We start from the raw sequence: 23,212 nt of genomic DNA, 5'->3' as shown, positions 1-23,212 counted from the left end.
CACTGAATATGCAAAACAACTGAGGACTTCACCTCCTCTTTTTACATGAGCTCAAGCAAGATAGGATACCCTATTAACAAGACCTCAAGTACTACCACAACATCTAATGGCTCAACCCATTAATGTCTTCAACTAGAAATTTTTTTTTTTTTACCAATAAACTATTATCAAGTTTAAAGCAAATCCACGATGATTAATATCCAAAACTAGCATGCTACACAACTTTAACATATGCTATATTGGATATAAGCTACAAGTTACTTCATCTAACATGTATTTTCACAACAGTACAATTCTAACCATCGTCTAACAACACGTTCACTCAATAAAGGTAAGCAATTATGCATTGAATACATTATAATTACTATCCAAGATTTGAGTGTGGTTGATATTAACTATCTTAAGGTCACTCTTAGACCATCTACATACATCTACATATGTACAAAGAAAATAATATCAAACTACTTCTAGTCAAACCAATTAATTCCTAAGTGATAAACACGTATAATTTGTTGACTAGGTTATTAAAGAAGTTTAAGCTTAGGGATTTCCCTCCTAAGAAAAACTAGCATGCAACTCAAGGCAAGAATATCACCATATAATCAAACCAAAAGAATTGCAAAGAGTGAAAGAATACGATACCTAACCGATTGAAAAATCGGATTACCATATTTTCCTCCTTCTAGAAAAAACAGCTCAAAAGAACTGTAATTCGGAACCAGCTCATGAAGAATTGGGTATCAAGCCTTATACCTATGGAAAGCTCTTTGAATCAGCTATCCAACACAAAAAGCGGATTGCAAAACCGAGCTCTGAGCTGAAAGTTATAGCAGTTTCCGTAACGAGTGACGCAGCTGTCAAAAAGACGAACTTTGACGTTTTTCTTGATAGAAATCTCATATTTGACTCCCACAAACATAGGAGAAAAGTCTACAACCATATAGGGTCTGATAAACCACAAAAGATCAATAAATATTCAATCTTTAATTGGTTTCCCTATCAAAAACGAAATTATTAGAAAATTTCTAAAGTCATAACCCAATAACACAAACAATAACTCAAAGTAAAAGACTTATCTTTTGATTGTCGTATTAAAGCACTCTCCTTTGTTCTACTACAAAATTCTTTCCTTAAGATTGTAAGAATAGTTGTATGAACACAAAGAACTAAAGTAGAAACGTAAGGAACAAGAGCAATAAAGAAACAAGGCGGCGATGGCAGGAATAACCAAGGCGCTGGATTAAACGTCCTAAGGAAAGATTTAAGCCCTTCCAATGGTGAAAAAGGCAATTGGCGTCTTCCTCCGCGAGGATTCAATGGTTAACAAGCACCGACTTTGCACTAGAACGGACTACCCTCTAGAACAAAGAATATAACTCTCGGTGAAGAAGAGAAGAAGAAAAGGACCGGTTTTAGTTTTTTTTTTCTCGAGTTGAGTTTCGATCAAGTCTATTTTTCTATGGACTCACAAGTCCTATTTATAGAGGTTAGGAGAAAGAGATACCAACTCCTAATAGAACACTGAAACTTGCTGCTCAAGAAAAAGGCAAAACAAGTTTAGGCTATTGGTCAAACCACTACCCACAACAGTAAGCCCAAGCCCAAGCCCAGGCCTGAACCCTACCCGATGTGGTGGATAACCAATGTGGGACTATCTACTATGCACTAAAGTGGAGAGAACACATATGGTTCATCTCCTCCACTTTGCACACACTCACAAGTATTTCGAAATACACTTAGAGATTCCAACAGTATGTTATTGAATATTGGCCGACTCCACTTATTAACTAGATTCTGGGCAAGTCTTCTGTTGCTATTACTCATTGACTCTCTTGGCCGAATTTCGATAAAAACATAATTAATAACCCTGCCGATACCACTTTTCTTCAGTTGCTCCCTCCTATCAAACTGCTCTAAATCAATTGAATAATCAGTTAGTATCTCGAGTATCGCAGTTCGGATCACTATGTTGGGCATGCTTCCGTCAGGTAACGGTTCAAGCCAATTCTTTAAAAGGGTCAGCACACCATGATCTAGGAACTCATTTTGAAGTGGTTTCCTTAAAAGAACTTGACTTTCTTGAGTTTGTTCACTGCGGGCTTAGACAATTCATTAAGTGCAACATCTTCTTCTGCTGAGTTCGGCAATAACCTTTTCCACATACAAAGCAATATCTTCAGCAGAACTTTTCTCCACTCTCTTCTCTTTATTTCCAAACATTGCTTCAATCTCCTCATCTTCTACAGCATTTTTTGCCCGAGAGCATTGTCGTTATTTTTTGAAGTCTTTTCAACACTCACTTGGTCACTGTTTTTCTGATCAACCCTAGAAAGTATTTTTCCATGTCTCTTTCATCTCTTGATCAACAAAGTCTCTTTTCCTCTTTATCACAAGCTTTAACCTAGGTTTAGAGACTTCCCCACAACCCAAACCACGAACAAGATATGCTGCATTGTCTTTCTCACAAGCCATATCTTACTTACTAATGTTGTTGATCAACAACGAAAGTTAAACACAGGGAAGCTAGCTTTTTTTTTTCCGAACAACAAAACGAAAATTTAGAACAAGTGAGGAGAAATAACTAACAGGGGGGTTACTTCTTATATATATAGAGAGTGGGAAGAACGAAGGGAACACTTGGCTTGGCTTGGCTTCGAGACTTCGAGTTAAAGCTATCGAATTTCACTTACGTTCTATTTCTATTTGCTAATTTAACAACCTGGATTTGTCTGTTCTTAGCTTCTCTCAGTTCCTAATTCGAAAAGCACATGCACATCCGCACATAGCTCTTCAAACCTTGAACGCGTTATTTTATTACATAAAAGAGACTTGATTATCAGTAATCTTGCATGGGTACGCCCTAATTTCCTCACACGGTACGGACACAGACACGGACACAAATTACCCATGCAACACAAATTATCAGAGACTTGCTTATCACTTAAATATTTGATCGAGGCGTGCAACCATCACCATAAAGCATATTATATAGGAGTTTGCTTTCTTTCCTTACGGAAGGGGACTGCATAAATGCATAGGAGATCACTCTCTCTTATATGTCGATGAGCTGAACGTCAGTGGGACTTGTTACAGGAGCAACATTTCACACAAAAAAATTGGTCTGGTGGTACAAACTTGAAAAAAGACTTGGCAAATGAAACATTACAGTGAAAAATGGTAAATATGTTGATAGTATTTGGTCACGGTGTATCAGTGCCTTCTATCAAACATGTGGCAACTGAACCGAGTACAGGAGACAAGAACTTGAGAACTCCATGAAAATACAAGAACTTTCAAGGATCATTACAAACTCAATGGAGTTCTCATAAAACCAAACTCCAGGAGCAGAATCGTCTTACTTAAACTAGGATCACTACGACTTCTATGAGTCCTCACCCAAAGACATAAGCCACGGTCGGTGAAAATCTATTACACTAAATGCCACCATTTACAGAACTCTATGAATCCTCACTGCAGAATAAACGTCTCATATAGGTTCAGGAAATTTACACAAAGATCGACCATGATCACCCAAAATAAAACACATGATTAAAGGACCTGAACAACATACAAAGTCTTAAAAAGAAGAAGAAATAAAACTTGATGTCGAAATACAGGTTCGAGATTAAAGTAACTACAACTTGTAAGAAGTGTAAATGTTTAGATACAGTTTCTTGTTCATAGATGGCAGAGCTATACATAACGTTTGAAGCATTGGATGTCCACATTCTGCAATAAATCGAATATAGAATTAGAAAATAAAAACCCAAACAACCAATATTTAAAGTAAACAACAAATACACTTATTTCAACTGAAATTTCATTAATAGTGGTAAGTGGTAAGCGTCGTCTAAACTGTTAACCCACTTGCCATTCAACCTCTTACTCTCTTACATTGGTTATACAATACTCCCTTAGAAGGGCACTAAGGAAAGCAAGCCGATTGTGAATATACAATAAAAAGCAAACTTGTGAAAACAAAGTCCTTGAGAATAAATACATTTTGCTTTAAATGAATATACATGACGATTTAGTTGTATACTTACAATTTAAATATCTGCAAAACTTGGCCATGATAACTAATATGTAACGCTGGGGTCTAACCTGTTTAAAATATAGGGTGAACTAGTGTTACCCCCACTAGATGAGCCAATTAGGATTTCCCCCCTACTAGATGGAAAATTAGGGTCTCCCCCCTAAACACACGGTCAATTTGGTTTGACCGTTAACTTTCAAGTCAAACAACTGAAAATGACATAAATGCCCCCACCTAATTAAAATTGAATATTTTCTTTTTGAAAACAATGAGGGCATTTGTGTAATTTTCAATTGTTTGACTTAAAAGTTAACGGTCAAACCAAGTTGACCATGTGTTTAGAGGGGAGACCCTAATTTCCCATCTAGTGGGGGGGAAATCCTAATTGGCTCATCTAGTTGGGGGGGGGGAATACTAGTTAACCCTATAAAATATATACAATGATAGGAAGGAAAAATAGGAAAACAGGGGAAGATGGGAAAGAGATAGAAGATGTGGGTGCCTGGACTGTGATAGGCCTTTGCGAGATTTTAATGTGGTCAGGTCTCAAAAAGAGTTTTTTTTTTTTTTTTGGGGGGATGGGCCGGTTGCTAGGATTGTCATGTGAGAGTTTGAACTTTGAAGGCATGAGTGCATGAATAACGATTGCAGTTTGATAGAAGCCTCTTACTGGTCATTAAATTAACTGGATCAGAGCAATAACCAACATCTGAAAAGGTGGATTTGCGCTCGCTTAGTCCGAGTTTCTTTTTTAATTTAATTGGTAGTTGGCTGTTGGCAAGACACAGTTTAGATTAGGCGTCACTTTTGCCTTGGACTTTTGAAAGATATGCAGGCCACATGCCTTTCTAAAGGTATGTGGTGTCTCAATGCTGAATTTCTCAGAAGGAATTAAAATGCCTTGCCTCTTGGTCTTTTTAATTTAATTGGTAGTTGGCTGTTGGCAAGACACAGTTTAGATTAGGCATCACTTTTGCCTTGGACTTTTGAAAGATATGCAGGCCACATGCCTTTCTAAAGGTATGTGGTGTCTCAATGCTGAATTTCTCAGAAGGAATTAAAATGCCTTGCCTCTTGGTATTTTGGACTTTGGCCCTGTTTGCATTTACTAACACTTAAGTTTACACTTAAGCTGACAGGCTAGAAAGGTTACAAACGGCAGTGAAAATATTGCTCTTGCACAGGAACTAGTCCAGGATATGGGTAGAAAGGTTTGAGATCATAATATTGTTCCAAAAGTGGACATCATGAGTAAATCATATGATAGGAGGGATTGGCAGTTTCTCAAATGTGTGTTGCAAGAAGCATGGATTTTTTTAACGATGGAAAGTGTCCAGAAGCCGACTGAGTCTTTGGTAATGGGACGAGTGTGTGAAGTCTCTTTCTAACCTTCTAGGGGTCTACGCCAAGGGTGTCCTCCCTATTCTTGTTGTTCTACAAAGGAAAACAAAAGCTTTTCTGGGAAGGTAAAATAGGTTTCTTCAAATCCCAAAATGCTTCTACACTGATTACACATTTACTATATGCAGACCACTTTCTTGTCTTAATAAGTGGGTGTTACAACAGTTCGAGGATTTCTAAAATTCATTGAGTCATGGTAAAATCTTGGTTTATTCAATCATCAGGGACTCCCAAGCTCAAAAATTATCTACAAATGTAAATAGATAATTGAAGGCTTTGAAAACATGTCTGATTAGAAAGTGAACATGATCATAAGTGGGTCTATTACCTCTATCCAAAAGACCAGAAAACTGGAAAAATATAACTCAACAGGTGAATGGATTCCGGATCAGGACCTTTCCTATGATATACCTAGGAGCTCCCATATATCACTAAAACGATCTTTTTTTTATCGCAAAAAAAGTGCACTGGAAGATAGAAAGGGTGGATATAGGATGTATAAGTTATTATCTCAGAGTAGGAAGCTTATACAGTTAAAAATTAAAAAAACACTCTAAACTCAACTCCAATCCACGTTTTAGCACATCTGGTCTTTCCATCTCAGGAAGTGACGCATTTACGGAGCATCATGAGGGAGATTTGAAGGAAAACGAAAAAGAATGGTCTGCCGGGAGCAAGAGAAGGCGACCTAGGTATTAGAAATTTGGAGGAAATTCTGAAGCTACCTGTACACTTTGAATTCATCTCCTTTTTAAACATGTCTTCAGGGAGCTGCTGATCTACTAGGTAATTTAACTTTTACTAATGATGTAAATGATATTTTTCTTCCTCCTCTAGATGCTAGGTTAAGTTGTTTTTTAGAGGATGCTAGAAATGGGAGTATCTATGCACAACTTTTAGTTTTTTATGTATACAGGTCGGGGTCTGCCTAACACCTTAACTTATTCTATAGAAAGATTTTTTATTTGTAGTTTTCTGAAAGATCACGGAGGTTATTGGTCTCTGGTCATTTGTTTGTGTTAGGGGTAACTGAAATCCTTCCTCACCCGCTCGCCCTCATAGGTTATTAATTAAAGTTATATTTTCATTAAAAAGCACAAATATCATACGTTTCCATAGAGCCCTGTAGTGTCTATCAATCATGAATTTACCTAGAATTTTCTCATAAGATCCACAATCAGATAGAGCTAAATGAGATAATTTAACATGATACTGACCAGTAGTTGAAACAAGTTGAATATTGACTTCACAAAGACAGCCCGGCAAAAAGAAGCTCGAGTTCCTCTTCCTGTGCACGTGTCCTCTGCCATAAGAAAGAAATATCACAGAAAAATTATTGGAATTAAATCACAAATAAACAATTTACGTCACATTATACACATAAATGCAGTTGAAATAACAAAAAATTTCTAAAAGCCTATAATAGGGTTTCAAGATCTCTGACCTGAACGGACATTAGTTGCAATATTTTATTGAGAACCAGTAAGCGATTTGTTGAATAACTACCCTTTGGGTGTTGTTTCAGTTTATCCATTTCCGCGCAAACTGCTGTTCTCTTAACTTCACTACTCCCCGTCGATGATGGTGCCCATGAATTTGAACCATTCATATTTTCCTTATTGCTTTCCTTCACTCCTTCATAGGCATTACTAGCATCCGTATCCATCTTTCCAAAAACTACTCCATAAAATAAAAAAACAATTGAAAACACCGAGTTATACTAAAAGTGTAAAATAAACAAACACGCAGACTACCAAAGTTTCTGTAGTATAGTCAGGATCTAAACAGAAGTGCATTGTAGCTAACAAAAATTATTCTTCCAAATAAAATAAAATCCAAAAATAGCTTCCAATCTCGTGAAATTTAATTTATTCAGCACTCATGCATTCATACTAGTCCATAGTAAGCAATTGCTTCTCCCTCTCATATTTCCAGTTCAATGATGCATTGTCAACTAACAACAAAATGTATATTGGTAATAAAAGTTTGCATAGTATCATTCTGCATCAATCAAGACCACCCCTCCAGTTTTTGAGTCACCAACCCTGCACTAGCGGGCACTTAGCGCCAAGGCTGGTAGGGTGTTCACTGTTAAGCTATAGTTCTAAACATGCCAATTTTCGCTGAACATGCATAGGGTTAGTCATATTACTTTTGTTCTACACTTTGCCTCCACAAATACGCTACTACACTTGTACTTCAATTTAAACAGAAAATAAAAATAAAAAAAAAAAATCACAACACCCAGACAGAAGGCAACTAGTAATAATTGTAACAGACATAAACTCAAAAAAGCAAAAAATAAATAAAAACAAAGTGAAGTCCTACATAAAATTGAGAAAAAATATAAGAAGGAACTCACACTTTTTATTTGTCAGTCAGAAAAAGTGGACTGTACTTGATAAACACGAACTCACAAACTAACTAAAGTTTTATACTTTTTATATTCCCTATATAGAAACTATATATTTAGAACAAATATATATATAACACAAACAACTGTCTTCATTTTTAGGTCTGGGCTTATTCTTCCAGTTCTACTACTACAACTACTACACACAACATGGAAACGAGTTTGACACTGAAGACAAATACTTTCAACTCGTTGAAACAACCCCATTACATTTGCAAATCACCAAAGTTTAAATCTTTTTTAAAAATCTCTTCCTTAACACCTGGGAAACTTAGACTGAAAAGGGAGGCAGCTTCTTTAGTTATGAATGTAAAGAGTGGAGATGATGATGGTCAAAGTATGACTTATAAAGATGCTGGTGTTGATATTGATGCTGGCTCTGAACTTGTTAAAAGAATTGCTAAGATGGCTCCTGGAATTGGTGGCTTTGGTGGTCTTTTTCCTTTTGGTAAATTTTTCCTCTTCCTCATTTTTTTTTCTGTTGTAAAATTCATACATAGAATGAAATAGTGCGAGATGTCGTGATAAATGTTGCAATGTGTGTAATGAACTGCTTTGAGTTGTATTGAGACTCATATCCACTTTATGTACCAGCCCCTTGTGTCCATTAGTGTCTTCTGATAATCTTTGCACATAGAAAACTACTGATTATTCATACTATATTGATTTTTTTCCCCTGCCCTGCCATTGCGAATGTTCTCTAGTGAAGGGAATTGTTGGTTGTAATTTTATGTTGACATGGTTACTTTCTGTGCATTTTTTTTTTTTTTTTGCATTGGTTGGAAATTACTTTATTCATCTCATGAACAGGGGATTCATACCTTGTTGCTGGTACGGATGGCGTTGGAACAAAGCTAAAGCTTGCCTTTGAAACTGGAATCCATGACACTATCGGGATCGATTTGGTAGAGATTTAAATGAATCTTGCAATAAAGCCTGGATATTTTAAGACATGCAATGCAATGTAATCTGTCTCCTTTCCAGGTTGCTATGAGCGTAAATGACATAGTTACTTCTGGAGCAAAACCGTTATTTTTCCTTGACTATTTTGCTACAAGTCACCTTGATGTTGATCTTGCTGAAAAGGTTAGTGTTTTGGTTGCTTGAATTCATGTTTATGCACGTATGCTTCTTTCTTGATTTCTTCATAGCAATGTTGTTGTCTTTGTTACTCTCAATTTTAATTTTTGTTTCTCAATATTCAGGTTATAAAAGGCATAGTTGATGGATGCCAACAGTGTGACTGCGCTCTTTTAGGTGGAGAGGTACTCTTATTTCTTCTCAGCACTTATTTTCTACACTACCATTATCTAGTGAACATGTGAGTAACTGTAGCATGGTGCAAGACATATTCTTGACTAGATACTGTACAAGACTTGTTTCCACAGTTCAATCCACTCCCCTTTTTAGTTGGAATAGTATGGTGAATCCTGGGAATCCTGTTGAGAGTTTGTCTATGTCTGTTCATAAATGATAATCTATAATTGACTTTTTTTTAATCAGTAAATAAGTGGATTGATGCCCTGAATAAATAAAAGAGGTTAGAGGATTATATATTACATCCTATGATACAAGTACAAAAGAAAATTGGAAAATAACATAATGAATCAAAATCGTCTGCTAAACAACTCGGAGAATAGTTCTACAATGGCCCAACAAAAAATCCCAACCGTACATGAATCTCCCGGAAGGCATGTCTATCCACTCCTCCCATATCTTCGGCTAAAGAAAGATGAAGCCTTTGAGCGAGGTAATAGTCTCCTCCATGGAAGTGTCTATATTATAAAAGTATCTCATGTTCCTCTCCAACCAAAGACCTCACATAATTGGAAAAGTAATGGTAGACTATGGGATATGTTAAATAATGTCCCTATTATAAATAATGTCACACGTGAGGGGGCATGCTGAGATGTTTAGTCCCACATAGCATATGTTAAGTCACATAAAAATATATAAGTCTTGGGGCCTCTCTACTTATCGCCAATTGGTTTTAAGTTGGATGCCCAAATTCAATATTCTCAAAAACTTGCTTGGCTGGTTTGAATTGGCTTCCGGTCTTAGAATCAATTTATCAAAGTTGAAGATTTATGGAGTGGGTATGGTGGAGAGTTTGGGTGGAATTGCTAGTGTGTTGGGTTGTGGGGTGGAGACATTTCCTACAACTTATTTGGGTCTTCCTTTAGGAGCTAAAACCAAAGTCCAAGGCTATTTGGACGAAGGTCATTAAGAGGGTTGAGAGTAAGTTGGCGGGTTGGAAAACAATGTGTCTTTCCATACGGGGGAGGTGCACTTGGTGAACTCTACGTTTTTTACCATTCCAAATTATTATTTCTCCTTGTTTCCTATTGCGATGGGTGTTGCTAGACATTTGGGAGGATTTTTTTTATGGGTATAACATGTGTTTGGGATGGCTTTAAAAAAGGTGTGACATTTCTTTTTGGAATTGGTGGGACCAGTTCCTTTTGGGAGGATATTTGGATGGGGAAACCTCACTTAACGAGCAATTTGGGGACATCTATAGTTTGGCGTCTATGATGCACGGATACTCCTAAAATGCCATTACACCCGTATCAGTCGGGTACGATACCGATACGGGTACTGGATACTTCTAAGATACTTCTAGGGTATTGGAATCCCTGAAATAGACCTAATCCGATAGTTCTACTCCCTTGAAATGTAAATGTTTCTTGAGGTTTCAAGCTGTATTGACTTTGACATGTGTTTCAAGCTGTATTGACGCAGGTGCCAACTAGCAAAGTCGGTAAAACCTTTGGGGGATGATACCAGAGGTCTGGGGCTCGAACCCCGCCAACATCAAAGAGTTACTGATCTCATTTAAATCAGGCTTACCCATTAAAAAAAAAAAAAAAAGTTTTTCACATGTTCTTGACTAAGTTTACTCAAAGAACTATTAACATAATTTTCAGAATACACATATTTTAAAATATTCATATTAATTAGCCGTACACGTATCCTAATATTTCAAAAAGCCGTATCATATCCCGTATCGGTGTTGCTGTATTGGTACCCATACCCGTATCCGTGCATCATAATTTGGCGTGCAACAAGAAAGCTTTGATACCGGATTACTTGGAAATGAGCAATTAATCGGGCGTGTGGAATGTAATCCTTTAGAATAGGTCTTAATTGAATCTTATTGATGTCGGAGAAGTCTCCACTTGGTAAATATTACATTTGTTATACATTTTTATGAGCTCATATGATTGTAGTAAGATTCAAGTAACTATAATTCTGGGCTATTAAATCATTGAGTACTCACCGAGTAATTGGTGAGTACTCGCCTCTCAGCTTAGCCAACCCGACTAACAATTTAATCTCCGATCACAATCGGACTCAAAAACTCCCTGAGTACTCGGCTGATTAGCTGATTAGCCGAGTAATTGTGTTCACTATTTCAACTATTTCAATGTTAAACATTGAACTCGACATTTCGCCGATTCGACCAACCCTCGATTCTGTAAAGTTCTATACTTTAATTATATTTATTTTAGTTGATTGAGTGTTTAATTGTTTATTGATTGATTGGGTTCTTAATTGGTTTCATTATGTTGGTATTTCAAAGTTAAATATATTTAATAATTATTTGTAAAGAAATATAGTGTTATGAAAAATCGTCCGATTAATCCAGATTAATCCCCGACCGATTACACCTACTCGCTCCTCGCTCTTCAAACGAGTAGTGACCGAGTAGCGATTTAACTGCACAACTATAATTATTATGTTAGTGAGGTTGTTTGGATTGGAAAATGGAGCGGTTTGAGACTTTCTTAAAATGCATTCATGAAATGGGGAGTTTCGAGGAGGTGGATGTTAGAAAGTGGATTTGGGAAGCAAATGTTGAGTTCACCACAACATCATTCTACTTAGTCTTAGTCAAGGAATTTACCTTGTTGAATCTTGAGGCTATGGAGGGAATTGTATACGTTTGACATAAAAGGATAAGGAGAACCTCTATCCCATTCCAAGTAGTTCTCTTTTGTTGGCTTGCTTATTTGGGAAGGATCAATACGATTGATAATCTATAGAAGAATAAATCTCTAATTATTTTCATTGAAGTAATATTGGTTTAAATACAAGAGCAAGATTGTTCTACAATCAAAGTATCTCCCTCTACATGGAAAGATCTATGCACAGGAATAATGTCTTTACAAGGAAAGGAAACAAGTGTTTCAGCCTATTTATATGCTGATCTACTGGACAGGTTATACACTCCCCTGCAAACTTGGTGGTCGTGGACGAACGAGTTTGGACCGAAGAAACAAGAACCGCTGCTTGTGGAGGCCGTTAGTGAGAACATCAGTTGTTTGATTAAATGAAGGAACAAATTGCACACGGTGACTACTTGAAGAACCCGCTCACAAAGTGGTAGTCAAGCTCGATGTGTTTGGTGTGTGAGCCTGAAAAACTGGATTAGCTACAATGTATGTTGTGTTCAGATTGTCACAAAGGAGGAACAACTGGAGTGCTACTAGGATGATGTTTCTCACAAAGAAGGTGAGTGATCTAGACTGTCTCAGCACTAGGGCTGTCAATGGGCCGGATTGGAGCCGGACCTAGTTGTATCCAGGTCTAGTCTGATGACACTTTTGCTAAGTCCAAGCCCGGCCCAGCCTAAGTCTTTTCAGACTCGAGGCTGATCGGCCTGGTCCGAAATACAGTAAGTCAATAGTAATGAATTTCTCCAAAATTCTTTGGCTGGTCATGGGAATTGAACCTTGGTCTCATTCGTGGCAACATCAGCCTTATCCACCAAGCTACAAAGGCCATTTGTTCTGAAAATGTTAAACTTAAAATAATACAATCAAACTTGAAAACTAATAAAAACAACAACTACAAGTATCAAAATATCGGGCCGGGCCACTATCAGACCGGACATAGCTTTGTCCAGAACTGGCCAATTAAGGCTATTGGGCCTAATTTTTAGTCTAAGTCCCTATACTATTGATTCGGATCCAATCGGGCTTCGGGCCTAGCCTGACCCATTGACAGCCCTACTCAGCACACAAATGAGCAAGAGACTGGTATTCAGTAAAGTACTAGAGTGAGACACCGTGGGTTGCTTCTTAGAGCTCCTGAGCTCCAAGAGACAAGATTAGGTCCAACAAGACAGAAAAACCAGATGTAGAGCACTTGCCGAATCTGCATCTGAAAACCCATAAGAGTTGATGAGGAGCCGGCAGAAGAGCGGAACTTCAAAGCATACTCAATGGAACCTTTCTGATATTGGAGGACACACTTGACATCAACAAGGTGAAAAGTGCGAGGAGCACTCATAAACTGTGCAACATGATGGGCAACTTATGCAATGTCCGGTCTTGTTAGAGTGAGATATTGTAGTGAGCTAACAGGGTGGCAGTCCTCAGTTGCATCTTTAAGTAGGTCATCTTCCAAGGCAGAGAGCTGAGAGTTAGCAGCAACAGGAATGGAAGATGGCTTACAATCAGTTATATTCCTCCACTTGAGAAGGTCAAGTGTATACTTGGTCTGAGAGAGATGCAAGCCTGGGTGCAGAGAAGACACTAAAAGGTCAATAAAATAACTGATAGGACCAAGGCAGAGAGCTGAGACTTAGCAGCAACAGGACTGGAAGACGGCTTACAATCAGTTATATTCCTCCACTTGAGAAGGTCAAGTGTATACTTGGTCTGAGAGAGATGCAAGCCTGGGCGCAGAGAAGACACTTAAAGGTCAATAAAATAACTGATAGGACCAAGGTCTTTCATTTCAAAATCGTTACACAAGGTGGAAATGAACTAGGAAAGCAAAGAATCGTCATTACTGGTGAGGACAAAGTCATCAACATACATAAACATAAATAACAAGAATCATAAGCATCATATATAAACATACCCCATCAAAACAGAAACACAGAATGATCGGCTTGGCTTTGAGTGAAGCCATACTGTATAATGAAATAGCTAGACCTAGGGAACCATGCTTGTGATGCTTGTTTCAACACGTAAATTGCCTTGTTGAGTTTACAAGAGGGTGTTATGGGTCTACAAAACCAGATGTCTGCCTCATTAATACTTCCTTATTTAGAAAACCATGTAAAAGGCATTTTTCACATCAAGTTGGTGAAGTGGCTAGCCATTAGTGACAACCAAACTAAGTATAGTGTGAATCATTGCCACCAAGTTCGGCGTTTTATTAAAAAAAAACGCCTTTAAAACCCGTTAAATTGGTAAGACGTCTTGTATCACTTTAAAATCCGAGTTTTTCAAAATATTGCATTTTAAACTTAAAAAACGCATTTATCGCGAGATTTTGAAAATCTCCCGTTTAAACTTATTATTATTATTATTATTTTATTTTATTTTTATTATTTTTTATTATTTTTATTATCTAAAAGAAAACGTGAGAAGAAAAAGGGGTTTTGGAGTTTACCTTTTTGAAGAGTTGGCATTAGATTGAACTTATTGAGACAGTTCTATTTTGTTTTGGACTATTAATACTTGGAAATTTTAAAGTTATTTGTAGTATTTGATTATGCCATTATGGTTGGTAATTAGTAGTATCTTCTTATATAGGGTCATGTTTTGGTACTGAATCTAAAACTTCTAGTATTTGGACGAGTAATTGATAACTTGATACCTTCATGCATTTGAATTTTCTTTCATTTGTATTATTATTATTTTTATTTTCTGTGCCTATTTTTTTTTTCCACTTTTATAAAAAATCAAACTCCTTATCTATCGTATTCTTTATTATCGGTTTTAACCGTTTCTTTTACGTATTATACGTTTTAAACCCATTTTTTATGACCCACGTTTTTTTACGCCTTTTTTTTAGTTTTTTTTCGAGATGTTCTGTTTAAAACACGAACTAAGTTTTTTTCAAGTACAACGTTTTAAACCCGTACCGTACTTGGTGACAATGGTGCAAATGGTGGTAGGTTTGACAACGGGGTTGAGAGTATAGTCAATGCCAGGTTATTGATGAAACCCCTTTGCAATAAAGTTGTGCTTTGGGTTGTTCAACGCTACTGTAAGAAGTCTTTTTTAGCTCGAACACCCATTTGGTGTCAACGGTGTTCTGATAAGGAGAAGGTGGGTGTTGTTTTTCAATAAGGAGTTGAACTCATCAGCGCCATTTAGGATAATGGACAGCCTGAGAGTAGCAAGGGGGTTCTAACTGTGAGGCAGAAAACTCTGTTGCATATGCCTTATAAGGGGATAGTGCACTATGCCATCGAGGCGAATCAGCTGGTGTTGTGTACCATCTTGCAAGCGTGTGACCATTTTGTGATCCCGAGATGGTAAGGACTGTTCTGTAGAAGATGCGGGGCAATAGAATCAGCTTCTAAAGAACTTGGTGTAGTAGGAGAGTCTGCAGATGAGTCATGTGATTGGTCTTGAGAGTCTAAAGATAAGTCTTGTGATTGCTGATGAGTGGCTGAACTAGGTTCAGCAAGAAAGAGTAGATGTCGGAAATGTAGGCAGTTGAGAACGATGATGATATTGTAGAGTGAATAATCAGGTCAATGGCCATTGGGATGAGTTGTGCTCTTCTCTGAAGGTGTTGTTGGTGGAATGATGTGATATGTACTGACAGATACAAATGGAGGCATACAAGCCTTCTATCTCCGAGCAAATGGACATGTAAACTCATCTAACTGTACATGCCTTGAGATGTATACCCTATTGGATGCTGGATCAAGACATCTGTAACCTTTCTGCTGCGAGCTATAACCCAAGAAAACACACAACACAGTTCTTGGCATAGGTTTACTAGTGAAATATTCCCCAAGACGTGGATAACACACACACCCAAATGCCCATAGATTAGTGTAACTAGGGGACCCAGGCTAACCACTTATAAGACCCCGATTTTAAAAGGTGAGAAGGGAAATTAAAAATCAAACTATCCATTGTAGACCAGGAGTAGGGTTATCTTATTTTCCAAAGACAATTAATAAGGTAAACATCTGTGGGAACCACTTTAATTCATAAAATAAGTGGGACATTTGCAGTGATTAGCAAGGTGCGGGACATATCAACAATTTGACGGTGTTTGCGTTTGGCAAGACCGTTTTGCTCAGTTATGTGAGGACAAGAAACCTGTGGGGTGGATGCCTTGGGACACATATAACAGAGAATGGACGATTTACATGTTCATTTCCCCCATCACTATGAAAATATTTGATAGAACTGCTAAAAATGTTTTTGACAGATGCAAGGATGGTTTGAAAGTGGGTAAAACTTTTAATTTACTCCTCATTGGAAGAACCCATGAGTACCATGTGAAGTCATCAGTAAAGAAAACATAATATTAAAACCAGAAACAGATACAACAGGCGGCATCCATACAACAGTGGCACTCATTTTATTATTATTAGGTACTCATTTTATTATTATTAGGTAAGGGAAGCTGTGTGTATTCCCAAAGCACAACCTTTACAAAAGGTGGGATGTTTAAACTGAAAATCAGAAGCTAAAATTTTATTAGGTTGTAAATAAGCCGTCACTATGGATGATGGATGACCTAAACAATTTTACTAAACAGCAAATGCTGAAGGGGATGCCCAAACGGAGGATATAGGATAGAGGTTGTCTTTACATGGGTCCTGGAAGAATGGAACACTAATTATTAAGTCAGAAACACAAAAAGCAGGTGGATGAAACAAAAAGCACAGAATTATCTTTAGTAAAGTTTCCCAAACGGAGGATATAGGATAGAGGTTGTCTTTACATGGATCCTGGAAGAATGGAACACTAGTTATTAAGTCAGAAACACAAAAAGCAGGTGGATGAAACAAAAAGCACAGAATTATCTTTAGTAAAGTTAGCAATAGACAAGAGGGTTCTTGTCCATGGGAGGGACATGGAGAACATTATTTAAATTGTTGGATTTTGAACCAAAGGGAAGAGACATGTTACAAGAGTTGGGCGATCTGGAGTGTCACCATTACCAAGAACCACATTATTAGAGTCAGTATAAAGTGTTCCTATTCTGTAAGGGCGCAACAGCTCCAGTCATATGGTGGGTGGCACCAGTTTTGGGGTACCAATTGGGATCCATAGGCTTAGTGAATTGCAATCCAGCAAAGGCAATATTAAGTTGATTGGTCCCCAACTGACTTGGATGTCGTTGGGGACAAGTGAAAGCATAAAGCTCAGTCTGAAAGCATATCTGGAAAGTAAGAATATATTTAGTATGCGCCCCAAGAATACCAGAACTGGTTTGATTTCGGTTTCCTAGCCATGACCCGTGTCTCTCCACTTACGACCTCGAAAGTTGCCTCAATTACCACGAGGCTGACTTGGGCCAGAGGTATTGCCACAGAACTGACTAGGGCCAGAAGTGTTGCCACGAGACTGAGTGGGCATAAGAGCAGTGTGAGCAACTTGCTCCATCTGAGTAGGGGTTGCAATTGGAGTCTCATAGAAAGAAGGCGAGCACACAAATCTTGGAATTCTGAAAGACGAGGAAAATTTGGAATAGTTGTCACAATCATAGAATAATCAGAACCGAGGCTTTGAAGAATTGCAGTGACAATATATCTGTTAACTGGTTCGTTAATGGAGGCCAGGGAATCAGCCAAGGACTTGGCATGTTGGAGATACTCTGTAATTGACTGATATCCCTTCAAAATGGAGAGAAGTTGAAACCTGATATGGGTGGCATTGGCCACTGATTGCTGCAAGACATGACATCGAATTTCAAGTTTCTTTGGCAGTACTGGATCCAACAACCATCGCTAAGATCGGTTCAGAAAGAGTAGCCAGTGAGAATACGAACCAAAGTTTGATCAGTTCTATATAAAGCGGTGTAAGAATGATTTAACTCGGCAGGTTTGCCATCCACAACAGGAAAATACTCATTAGGTGCAGGAAACTATCCATCAATAATTGCCAGAAGTTCTGCATTAAACAAAAGGGTACAACTGCTTGCGCCACAGAAGGTAGTTGCTATCATTCAACTTCATTGTGACGAGATTGGTTAAGTTAGGGATCGAGAATGACACACTGTACAATTGGGAGGTTGGTAGAATTGAGGAGGTTGAACCGGTGCTGGTTCCAGAGGAATCGAAAGAAAAATCCGCCATTATGTGGTGTTTAAAGAAAGAAACTTGAGGATCTTTGAGCATAAGGAGAAGGAACTTCACAAGATTGTGGAAGAGGTCAAATATGTGTTGTTTGATTAGGGCTTACAGAAGCGTCTCCAAGCTTCCAAGGGGTGGGTTACTAAAAAATTTATTTGTAACTGGGACTCTTGCACTTTCAGGTTATATGGGTATGAATGTATGATCTAGTAGCTTCTTGCAACCTACGATCACTTACGTAATTTCTGATATGTACAGTGATTCAAACTTGAAAGAATGAAATTGAATTTTACAGATCATAGGCAAAAAAAAAAAAATGGCGGAATTGTGTGCCAATCATATATTCTCTTTATTAGTGTGTTTCAATTAGGTTTAATCTTATGATGTATATCGAATCCAATAAGAAGTTACTGGTTTAGATACTTAACATTGTCAGAAATACTTTTGTTGTGCGTTGAGTTCAGTAAAGAATTTCATAAACTAGGATCTCAATGTAAGGTGGCTTGCCCTTTTGCAGACAGCAGAAATGCCAGATTTCTATGCAGATGGAGAATATGATCTTAGTGGTTTCGCAGTTGGCTCTGTCGGAAAGAATTCTGTCATTGATGGTAAAAACATTGTAGCTGGAGATGTTCTTCTTGGCCTTCCATCTAGTGGAGTACATTCTAATGGGTTCTCACTTGTTAGAAGGTAATTGCTATAAGATCAATACTTCTTAATGTTTCTCTATTATTTCTCTTATAATCTAATCTTTACATGAGATTTCTAATTACTTTGCAGGGTTCTGGCTCAGAGTGGCCTTTCTTTGAAAAATCAACTCCCCGGTGCAACTATCACACTTGGTGAAGCTCTTATGGCACCAACTATAATTTATGTTAAACAAGTCAGTTTATTACTCAGGCGGATATCTTTCTCTTCCTATTCTGCTCTCAATTTGTGACAAACGTTTTAAGATTTAACTTCATCTTGGTTAAATAGGTGCTCGATATAATCAGCAAGGGAGGTGTGAAAGGAATAGCCCACATCACTGGTGGTGGACTTACAGACAATATACCCCGGATATTTCCAAAAGGCCTTGGAGCTGCGATTCATCAAGATTCGTGGAATGTCCCTGCCTTGTTCAAATGGATCCAAGAGGTTTGATACCACTTCTTTAGCATCTCTGTGGAGAAGTAAAACTTCATGAAATATGTAGTTTTGATTTCTTTTACCTTTTTTGTTAATAATTCATCAAAGTTTCTACTTGAGTAACATCCAGTCTGTGCCATGGGCGGTAATGATGTGGGGCATTAATGAAAAATATGAAACCATATATGCATCCTCATAGGCTATTGTCACCATTAAAAGTTGGCGTTTGTGCAGGCTGGAAGAGTTGAAGATGTTGAGATGAGGCGGACATTCAATTTAGGAATTGGAATGGTTCTTGTTGTTACTCCAGAGGCTGCTGTTAGAATACTTGGGGAGTGTCATAAAAGAAATGTTGCCTATCGCATTGGTGAGGTTGTTAGTGGTGGTGGAGTGACATACTGCTAAACAAATTCAGTGAAATGTATGTTATTAAATTATGTTTGTTTTGTGAGTGTATCTGGTTATGGAAAAGATGGGAAGTGTACGTGGAATTTGTTTTCGTAGTATTCTGCCCAATAAGCACAAGTAAAAGTTTCATTTAGATTTAAGTATTTGTTTTATGTTGAATTCTTCTTATTTTGTCTTTAGAAAGTGTTATTATTTTGCTTCTTCGACAAATTCACCTCATGTCTAACCTCACAAGCCCACTGAAACTCCAACACCAAATTGGCGACAAAAAACTCCAAATGCGGCATAGGGCAAATTCTCCTCCCAGCACCAAATGGCCAGCTATATCAAATGGTGCTGCTATTTCTCCGTTGTTTTTAGAGGACGTCTAGGGTGTGTTGGGTGCACCCAAATTTTACATGCGCAGGATTTTCAGCCATACATTTTGAAGAGTAAAACCGGTTAAGTTTCAATTGGGTCACTAAGCTACCCATTAAACCACTAGTTGCAACATACTTTAGTTAAACTACTACATATAGCATATACGTTAGTATCGAACAATAAATGACATATTGAATCTAGTGAACGAGATTAGGCATAGCTGGAAGAGGAGATAGTGTTGATGGAAAATTCGGTGGGACAATTGGAGCTTCAGGAAGCACCTGTGACCTATTAGCTCGAGACATAGTTGCATGTGGCTTTTTGAAGGGTGCGGTAAAGTGTTGTTGGGGTTTATACCAATACCAATCGATTTCTCCACTACACATGTATTTGAATACAATTCAACTCTAGACAAATTTCTAAATATCAACTACAACCTATGTTAACATGCCAAACTCGCTAAACAACTATTAACAATAGATAATAATATAAAACAAAATTAAACGCATACCACAACACAAAGATATACCGTGGTTCGGCCAATGATGTCTACTTCCATAAGAGCTAGTCATTTTATAAAGTGGAAAGGAATATTACAATCTCTAATTTCAGTCTCCACTAGATCACTCTTATCTTTTTATAGGGTTATCTCTCTGTAAAAGTTATCTCTCAATCTTGATAGCTTTCAAGATTGGGTTTTCTCTGACTTTTGTGCTGTCTCTCGTGTGTTTGGTTTTGCCAAAAACCCAAACTTATGATGCAAAACTCACGGTTCCGCAAAAATAGAATCTTGCCAAAATAGGCATGGGCACGAGGCGCGCTTAGAATTGTACTACAACGGCGCAAGGTGCGCTCTTGCCTTGGACAATGTCCAGGTGCTTGAGTGCTGGGTGCACTCCAGATTTGCCTATGCAGGGCGCGGGGTCATACCTTGGACGATGTCCAGGCTCTTGAGCGCTAGGGTGCGCTTCAAAATGGCTTGTGGAGGGCGCGGGGCGCGCTTTGTCTTCTCCACACAAGCTGAAAATGAATTTCTCTACTTTCCTCATGTGAGGGATAACTCTAACATAAAGCATTGTGTTGACTATTGTAGAGAGTCCATGCTCGTTGTCCTTCTATAGCTCGTTGTCTTTCCTCTATAGAAGCAAAACTTTCGTGCAAAGTATTAGGAAACCCCGTTACTTGCTTGTGGCACTCAAACCATGTCCTATATAAACCCAAGATTAGGTACTTCAATAATATGATACTTTTACTCGCATAGTCAATAATATGGTACTCAAAGTTACATATACTTCAATAGTATGATATTATAAAGCACATATTCCATAATATGATACGATTCATTACATATATTTCAGGAATATGATACTATAAAGCCCATAATACTTCAATAATATGATACTTTTAGTCACAAATTCAATAATATGATACTCTAAGTTATATATACTTCAATAGTATGATACTATTAATCCCATATTCCATACTATGATACTAGTAGTTTCATATATTTAAAGAATATGATACTATCAATCGCATAATACTTCAATAATATGCTACACTTAGTCACATTTTCCATAATATGATACTCCAAGTTACATATAATTCAATAGTATGATACTCTGAGTTTGATATACATTTAAGTGCTACATTTCCTGGTGTTGAGATTGCGTTTAATCATATGATAAAACCATTGTATCTCAAACTATTTTTCCTAAAAAGTTGGCATACTACTTGAGATTGCGTCTAGTTATTGCAACTTTGTTTTGTATGTCATTACATTATTGATTCTAAATAGTAAATAAGATTTATGTTAAAAAGAGAGTTATGGAGTTTTGACAGGTTATTTTCATACTTGTCATGTGTTCACAGTGCAAACGTGTTACATCAGATTGTATCTTAACTGCTAGCATGGCCGAACAAACATAACAAAATGGGCTATTACGAAAAAAGTTCTGACAAAATGAGCAAAAGACATGGATAAGTGCTTCAGTTTAAAAAGTTGTCAAGCTTGTCGAAGTGCTTGGATACATACATCGTGAGCATTATAGAGTTGCAATCATAAAAATGTCAGGTTACATCTTACCAAGTTAAAACTTGCAATCAGAAAAAGAGAGAAAAAGTTAGAATACATCTTACAAGGAGCCATCTTATGAAGCTATAACTGTGCAGAAGTTCAAAGTTGAACTTTGCATTACACATTACATTTTTCAATTTATTTTTAGGTTTGAGAATTCAGACAGAGTCATTTTCAGTGTAACAATGGGTTTCGCAGTCAAAGTGGCTGTTTTCTTTCTTGATGCCATCTTCACTGCATCACGAAGCCATTGAAATCCTTGGCAACTCTTGCATTTCAAATACCTTTCTCCAACATTTAATCCATACTTGGTAGTCTTAACAGTCCTCCTCCCCTTACAGTCTTTTGTATTGCATTCACAGTTTACCCAAGGGCACTCGTTCATCCAATGGCCTGGCTGACCATACTTAAAGCATTCGTTTGTTGATGAGCTTGATCTAGAAAGTTGATAAGAAACAACTTCATCTAACCATTGCAAATAACTACGACATGAATCATGTTGGCACTTCAAGTACTTCCTTCCTGGATTGCTTGTTGTTTGCGATTTGCCCAATAATCGGATCCCATCACATGTAGCTTCTTTACAGCGAGAGTACATAAATTGGCACTCAATAGCGGAGTGTCCAAGTTGATCACATACCTGACATTCAACCTGTGGTGAACGAAACATGTACTTCTCAATTTGAAACTCATGAAGATAGAGACAATGAACAAATGTCTCGATCAGCAACTAATGCAGAAATTAAACTTCTTAATAGGCTACTTCAGACCAATAACTCAACCAAGTTCAATTATTCAAGAATTAGTAATCCATAAAGGAAGAAAAACCTTCACACAACCAACAAAATTTTTCATGTTTTTTATACTTGATAAATTAAAATTTATCTCTCTTAACATTTCAAAGATCAAATTCTTCGTGCTCTTTATACTTGATAAAATTATAAGTGACGAATGACACTCAATAACTCAAAATTTTCTCTTATTTACCCCTAAAACTTAAACTTAATCAAACTCATGAATTTAAAGGGAAATTACCTTCATTTTTGCAAAATTAATGTGCTATTATGCTTGTTTTGTGCTTCTTATGCTTGATTGGACCTTATGCAGTAGCAATAACTTAGATTTTTTTTAAAAAAAAAGGTAAAAACCCTAAACGCTAACCCTAGATGTTTATATAAGAGAAATGTAAAAGGAGGGACAGGTTATACTGTTGGAGCATACGAAGGGAACAAATGCATTGACTAACTTATATTAAAACAATAGATGTAGCATACTCCAATTAAGCCACTAGATGTAGCATACTACTATTAAATTACTATCTGTAGC

The 23,212-nt window shown here is 37.3% G+C and overlaps 1 protein-coding gene across 2 annotated transcripts; it reads left to right on the top strand.

Moving 5' to 3' along the window:
- Window positions 1-7,931: 7,931 nt before the first annotated feature.
- PUR5 (phosphoribosylformylglycinamidine cyclo-ligase, chloroplast / phosphoribosyl-aminoimidazole synthetase / AIR synthase (PUR5)) lies at window positions 7,932-19,592 on the top strand. 2 transcript variants are annotated; one of them, XM_086557538.1, is made up of 8 exons: window positions 7,932-8,298; window positions 8,661-8,755; window positions 8,835-8,936; window positions 9,056-9,115; window positions 18,434-18,606; window positions 18,697-18,758; window positions 18,895-19,053; window positions 19,279-19,592. In XM_086557538.1, exons 1-8 carry the CDS (start codon window positions 8,001-8,003, stop codon window positions 19,290-19,292), a joined length of 963 nt encoding a protein of 320 aa, XP_086413664.1. In that variant the 5' UTR covers window positions 7,932-8,000; the 3' UTR covers window positions 19,293-19,592. The 2 variants fall into 2 exon arrangements, with proteins under 2 accessions (XP_086413664.1, XP_086413663.1); XM_086557537.1 differs by having other exon boundaries at window positions 7,934-8,298; window positions 18,697-18,799.
- The last annotated feature ends 3,620 nt before the right edge of the window (window positions 19,593-23,212 follow it).

This window comes from Coptis chinensis, chromosome 4, assembly GCF_015680905.1.
Source record: "Coptis chinensis isolate HL-2020 chromosome 4, ASM1568090v1, whole genome shotgun sequence".
Lineage (NCBI taxonomy): Eukaryota > Viridiplantae > Streptophyta > Magnoliopsida > Ranunculales > Ranunculaceae > Coptis > Coptis chinensis.
This window is presented reverse-complemented; position numbering and strand designations above follow the sequence as displayed.

What these genes read in the sequence shown, in the direction of transcription:
- PUR5 (XM_086557537.1), top strand. Translation starts at nt 8,001, where the DNA reads ATGGAAACGAGTTTGACACTGAAGACAAATACTTTCAACTCGTTGAAA. An exon ending in TGGTGGTCTTTTTCCTTTTG is followed by an intron (nt 8,299 to 8,660) that starts GTAAATTTTTCC and finishes TCTCATGAACAG; the next exon opens with GGGATTCATACCTTGTTGCT. An exon ending in TGTTCAAATGGATCCAAGAG is followed by an intron (nt 19,054 to 19,278) that starts GTTTGATACCAC and finishes GCGTTTGTGCAG; the next exon opens with GCTGGAAGAGTTGAAGATGT.